Genomic DNA, 7,073 nt, shown 5'->3' with positions numbered 1-7,073 from the left:
GATCAATTTTCTGATTATTATTATTATTATTATATTCTGGATTATGCTTACTTTTTGTGACGTTACTTTTCTGTTAAAAATTGATTTTCTTTATTCATTCTTGAAGATAACTTTTTTTAAAGAGTAATTTTGGTGTTTGATGTTATTGTTTTATGAAAAATTCCAGTTAAGATATATGTTGGATGTAAAATACTGCAAATATATAAAACTTAAGATAATCAGAAACAAGTTAAAAGAAAATATAATCATAACAAATATTTAGAAGCTAGAAATGTTATTTTATTACTGTAAATAACAAAAATTATCTCATTTTATTTGTATATTGAAAAAGATAAACAATAAAACTAAACTATGAATTTATACTGTACATGATATTTTACTTAAAATTTTTCTTTTCAAATAAAAATTAAAATATGTTCAAACAAATAATTAACTGATTTTCAATTTTTAGAATTTATATGAAATGAAATCGTTGTTAATTCTTACTAAAGTTATTTCTGAAATCATTAGTCTGAAATGAATGCAATAAATTTAAATTTTTTGATTTTTTAATCTTCAATTATAATTCATAACTACAATATATTTAAAAACTTAGTTTTATTAAAACTTTAACTTGGTTACATATTGAAATAATAAAAACAAAGTGTAATAAAATATAACTTTATATATTATTAAAAAAGAATAAAAATTTATAACATTGAAATCTGTTTATTTTAACTTAATTTGCTTTGATAATGGCTGATCAGCTTTATCATCTTTTGAAACATTTGCCTTCTTCAACCAATTAGCTAAGAATTTGTTTTTTGTTGGAATGTTTTTTCTATTATAATAAGATTAGAAAAATTATATATTAATGAGTTTATATACAACAACTACATTTATAAATACACAATTATGCTTACTCTGCTTTAATTGGTAGCACACATTCTATGCTTTTATTCTGTGAATTGTTAACTATATTTGAAACAGGATACCATTCTAAAGTTTCTGCAGGACGAAGCAACTTAACTGCCTACAAATTATTTTAAAAGTTATGAAAAAAGACTATATTTTCAAATATTATTAAAAGATAAAATTTAATTCTCTTGAGCATACTTCTTTTGTAGTAATGGTGCCATAATCTAACCACTTCTGAATATTATCTCCATTTAGAATTGCCTGTAAAAACTTAAGTAACTATTAAACATATCATCACATCACAATATTAAATAATTATGATTATATAGTAATAAAAAGTCAACTTATCTTTCAACAAAGTTTATAAGTTTATTAAATATATTGCTGAAAGATAAGTTGATTATTATTATTTTTTATTCTTTCAATCAGTTTCATGCTTGGAAGGCCGAGGAGGTAAAGGTCTACTACTCTAGACACCTGAAATTGAATCTGGGCAGGGAAAACCTCCCAGATATTTTTTGGGATAGTATGTCCCAGATATGTTGAGCCTTGTCCTTCACCACCTGACCATCACATTGTGGACCTAGCTGAATCCATAATGGACTTGGAAAAAAGGTCCTCAGAGTCATGAGTAAAAAAAAAGTTTACAATCAGTAAGATAGAATTATGTGCAATACAACAAATAAAATTTCTCTAATTTTTATATATACAGTTTATATCAGTAATGATATTTTAAGAAATGCTACCAAATAATTCCAACTTTTCTGCAAAATAGATTAATTAATACTAATTGAATTTTTGATTTATTCATGACATTAAAAATTCTACCAGACATAAGAATGAAAATGATTAATGAAACATATACTAAGTAGTAATGACAATATTAATTAATTACTTTCATCTATACTGCTGAGTACAGATATCATTTATCATCTTTATGAAGCAGATGAATGAATCAAAAAAATTAAAAAGGTACTAGTAATAAAGTATACNGGTACTAGTAATAAAGTATACACATTTTATTATAGAAATAGTTTTTATAAATAAAATTCTTTTTAAATAAAATATTTATGAAGTGCAATATATAATAGGCTTTAAAATTTATTAAGAAGTATATAATAAAATTCCTAAATAGCAAAACAACTTTTTAAAATTTCTTTTTAATTGTATTTCCATAAACATCATTTCTGATAGAAACTAGTAAAAACAGTTAAAATCATCATTGTAATACAAAACAACATTCATACTCATTTTATTTATTTTTAGTTTATTAATTAAAATTGTCAAAAAATAATTAAATACAGTTATTTTAACAATATTTAATTATTTTATTTTTTGTTATTTTATCTTTATGTTTGAAATAAGAAAAGTTTTGTAAAATGAATATGAATATTATTTCTCATATAATTTTGTTAAAATGTATTAAGATTTTGATAAATTTTGATGAAATATACATATAATGTAAACTTTCAAATAATTACCTATATGTACACACTACTATCAATATTTGAAAGTTTAGTAAACACATTTTATGAGTTGCATTTCGAGAGAGAGAGAGAATGTCAAAATAACTAGATAAAATATTATTTTACATTAATAAAGTTCTAATATTCTTACTGGCATTCTAGAATGTAGATAAGCATATGATGATGATGCCTCAACAGTAATAACAGTGTAACTGTATAGCAATTCTCCAGTCTAAAAAGAATTAAACTGTTATTTATAGTTTCACAATTTTTTTTATAATATAATTTTTAAAATTAAACTTGATACTTCAGACTTCCAAATATCAAAAAGCCCAGCCATAGTTAAAAGATTAGGTCCTGACCATCCTTTTTGTGCCCATTTGTTTTCTTCCTCAGTTGTCCAATTCCTTTCCTTCATATTGAATCCATTTGACTGAACAGAATAGATGAAATAAGGTTGTTTGCCTCCATTTGGCAATTTTTTCCATTCATAAAACCTGTAGATATTAAAGTTATAAGTTATATATATATATATATACACAAGGACTTTTTTTCAAGCTCCAATGGTCCATAAAAAAAAGAAAAGTGTAAATAACAAAATAAATTTATTACTAGAGTTAGGTACAAACATAGTTACTTTTCGAGATAATCACCATGAAGATTGAAGAATTTGTCATATCTGTGGACAAGCTTTTCCATCTCCTTGTCATAGAATGTTGCTGCCAATGACTTGAGATGGGTCCTAACATTTTTTTGAAGATTGTCATTAGTCTTGAACCTCTGCCTTCCTAGCCACTTTTCCTGTTCAGGAAAGAGGTGGAAGTCACTCTGCACTAAATCAGGGCAATATGTTGGGTGTTTAAAGATGATGAAGACTTCCACCCAGCTTAACTTTTTAATGTGTGAAGACTTCCACCTCTTTCCTGAATTGAAAATGTGGCTAGCAGGGCAGAAGTTTGAGACTAATGAACTAATGATGGTCTTCAAAACAACAATGTTAAAGCCATCTCAATTCACTGGCAGAAACATTCTATGACAAGGGGATGGAAAAGCTTTTCCACAGATATGACAAATGCCTCAATCTTCACGGTGTTATGTCGAAAAGTAACCATGTTTGTACCTAACTTTTGGTAACAAATTCATTTTGTTATTTACACTTGTCTTTTTTTTTATGGGCCATCAAAGCTTGAAAAAGAAACAGCCTATGTATATATATATATATATATGTGTGTGTGTATAATAATGATTAACGTAGCAAACTTTCATATAACATAAACTAATGAAAAATTCATATTAAATATATATAATGCAAAGTGTTATATTATATAAAAAATTCATGTGAAAATGAATTTTTCATATAACATAACACTTTGCATTTTTAAAAATTATGATAAAATGTTTTGGGCAGGCTGTAACATGAAAAGTTACATACATATTTAATAGAATATAGAGTATATGTAAATTATTAACAACAACAATAACAGTTTTTTGAACAAACTGTTTTAATTATGTATTATATTTGATTTATATAAATATATTGATAATTTCAGAGAATAATTATATTATTACAAAAATGAGATAATAGTGCATCTTGTAGAACATCCTAAAAGCTTAATTAAAATACATCACTGCTAATACAAATAATAAAGTAAATCATTACAACCAGAATGGTTTGGTTATTTCTTTTAACTAAACTAAAATTATTCAAGTTTATTTCATTCATATTACCAAAAATTGAGAACTGAAGACTGATTTTTAACAAAAAATATTACCACATTGCTTCGTTATTATATACATCATAGTTTTTAAATCAAATTTTAGGAGCTTTCTTTTTATGAGGGAAAAAGTTTCTAAATAACTAATTTAATAAAATTTTGTTAAGTAACAGTTAGAAAAATAATAAAAACGCCATAAAATAAGTAATGTTCAGCAACTTTATTTCATATTCTTCTTATTTACAATAACTTTTCATTTAATACTGCATCATAATGTTGTCTTCAATACATTTTAAATGTCAAAAAACAGTTTAAATTAAATACTTATTACCAATAAAGCTCATCTGAAGTAATAGAATCATTGAACAGTATTGCCATACATGTCTAATATTGGTGAATAATATTAATATTACAAGGTTTACTTGCAATGATTGCCGATTGTTGTTTGGAGTGTAAAAAACTAAATTTTCAGTCCAAACAATTTATAACTTAAAAATGAAATATTATTTTATCTTTTCTTCCATTGATAGAAACATTAGGTCAAATGAAGTTATCTAACACAGTGATTTTCAACCAGTGTGCCGTGAGCAGAACATAGGTGTACCATAAAAAGTTTTGAAGCTTATTAAATAAATTATTTTCAAAAGAAGCCCAAAAAACAATAAGTGTAAATGCCAAAATTAAAACTAATTATATGTGTTTTTCATTGTTATAATAAATAAATGTATCCATAATATAGTAAAAAATATATATATTCATAAGCAAAATTACATGTGCAAAACTCTGGGTTATTTCATTTTAAATTAAATTTTCTTTAAATCAAAAAATGTATCTATAATTGTCCATATTTAGTTCAATTTATTTTAACTTAGAAATACAGTAGAGCCTCGATAACCCGGCACTCCGGATAACTCGGCCATACCCTGGCAGGACAAAAAAATCCTTAGTTAATTAATTTTCATGATAAAGACAGCTTTATGCCTCATAAAGTATTTTTCTGAGGTCTGTCTTATCAGGTAAATTACTGTACAGTGTATTCATTAATTTTCATTTTCATGTAGTAAAGGCTCTATGCTCATGAAAGATAAAGGCTCATGAAAGATGTGCTTTTCCTTTGTTTAAATTAATTAAAGGTATTTGGGCAGTTTATTCTCTGTTGTATTCTCAAGTAAACAATACATACAAGTACAGTACAGTATTTTCTGAGGAAACACGCATACTTATCCTTTTTTAACCCCATTCCCGATAACCTGGCATTTTCACAAACTCGGCCACCCTTCGGTCCACATTAGGCCGAGTTTTCGAGGCTCTACTGTAATGGGACATTAAGCAGGTTTCTAAAGGCAATTATAATGCCACTTTTAAATGCAAATTAAGACTTAATATTAATTGCTTTTCTTATGTAAATGAAAATTATTAATTTAAATAACTGTTACTGTAACCTGCTGCTGTTTTAATAAACAACAATACTGTTTTATCTAATTCACAAAAAATATACACAAAAAGAATTAGGTTAACTGGCAAGTAATATGGTGATAGAATGTTTACAACAACTTTTAATCACATGATTTTTTCTGTGTAAATTTGTGTCACAGAAATTTAATTATTATGTGCTATGAGATAAAAAAAGGTTAAAAAACACTGTTCTAGTATATAATTATTGCAGTTATCATATAGTAATTTTTATAGTAAGCAGTATAATCATGTCATTCACCAGAAACATTTTCAGTTTACTTGATGCTATCTTCAACTATTGAAATTATAACAATTGCATATTCTAAAATGGAATACATTTTTGAAATTACTTAAAATATATAAAATTTAAATTGACAATTATTGATATAACATATGTAAATAAATTTGGATATTTTTAAAATCCAACATTATAGTAAATGTGTGCTTGTATACAGTATGCTAGTATACAGTAACTCTTCTCTAAACTTAACTATTCTTTAGTAAAAGGTAAAAAAATCTTTAAATTTCAACAATGTCTTCCAATTTCTAACAAAATACGTACTGTACATCATTTGAATTAACTCTCCTAACGCATTTAGATACAGATATATATTTGTTGTAATGATAAAAATAAATAATAATAGTACTTTAAATTATCTTTGATCTGTTCCACTTCACTTCAATTTCTTTATCCATTTTCCATTTTGCTAACAGGATAGATGGCTCCTTGTTTTTAGCAACTGAATAATAATGTTCTGTAACTCATGTCTCTAATGAGTAGTAATTAGAACTTCTATAATAAAAAAACTTCTTTATTGTCATTTCTTTTGAATAGCTTCAAAATATATACTCTGGTTTTTTTGTATATCCTTTAACTTATACTTATCAGATATGAGCATAGTCATGACAGAGATACCTAGTGTATAATAAGAAATTCTCTCCTTTTATAAATGGTCTAACTATAGCAGAAAAATATTTTCCTATAATAAATATGACTTTTGTATTATTGTTCTTACTATAGCCTAATATTTTAATAATACTAACTGATGGGTTATTAAAATGTGACTTAATTAAGCTCTCAATCACTTTGGGAAACCATGTAAAACCACTATTCTAATTCTATCCAATGTATAACCAATCCAGTACATCATCTATATGTATCCCAAACAAGTAATAGTGAAGATAGCTTCAAGAATGTTAAAAATGCTTTTAGTGAATATTTTCAGTTGCCTTAACCAAGCATATGTTTTGACAGTTTTTATAAATTCAGATAATAAATAAATAAATATTTCCGGATAATGTTTCAACAGAGTATAATACTAAATTTTATTTAATTTTATGGAAGAGAAACAAATTTAATTGTTTTTACTTCTTAGATTATCAGCACAAAACCTTTCTCACTAATTTCTAGCCTTATTAACTGGAGTACAAACGTTTTCGGCCTTCTTAATAGGCCTTCCAGTTAATAAGGCTAGAAATTAGTGAGAAAGGTTTTGTGCTGATAATCTTAGAAATAGTTCTAGCTACATATGCATAGTAG

At 25.5% G+C, this 7,073-nt stretch overlaps 1 protein-coding gene across 1 annotated transcript; it reads right to left on the bottom strand.

Moving 5' to 3' along the window:
* Positions 1-618: 618 nt before the first annotated feature.
* LOC111616908 (embryonic stem cell-specific 5-hydroxymethylcytosine-binding protein-like) lies at positions 619-2,884 on the bottom strand. The gene is made up of 5 exons (XM_023358268.1): positions 2,671-2,884; positions 2,515-2,595; positions 1,096-1,158; positions 903-1,012; positions 619-820 (listed from the first exon to the last, which is right to left on the bottom strand). Exons 1-5 carry the CDS (start codon positions 2,779-2,781, stop codon positions 709-711), a joined length of 477 nt encoding a protein of 158 aa, XP_023214036.1. The 5' UTR covers positions 2,782-2,884; the 3' UTR covers positions 619-708.
* Positions 2,885-7,073: the final 4,189 nt, after the last annotated feature.

The sequence above is a fragment of the Centruroides sculpturatus genome, unplaced genomic scaffold, assembly GCF_000671375.1.
Source record: "Centruroides sculpturatus isolate CEXI.00-Female unplaced genomic scaffold, Cexi_2.0 scaffold4274, whole genome shotgun sequence".
In the NCBI taxonomy this organism is placed as follows: Eukaryota; Metazoa; Arthropoda; class Arachnida; order Scorpiones; family Buthidae; genus Centruroides; species Centruroides sculpturatus.
Note: the sequence above shows the minus strand (reverse complement) of the source record. Positions and strands in the feature narration are given on the sequence as shown.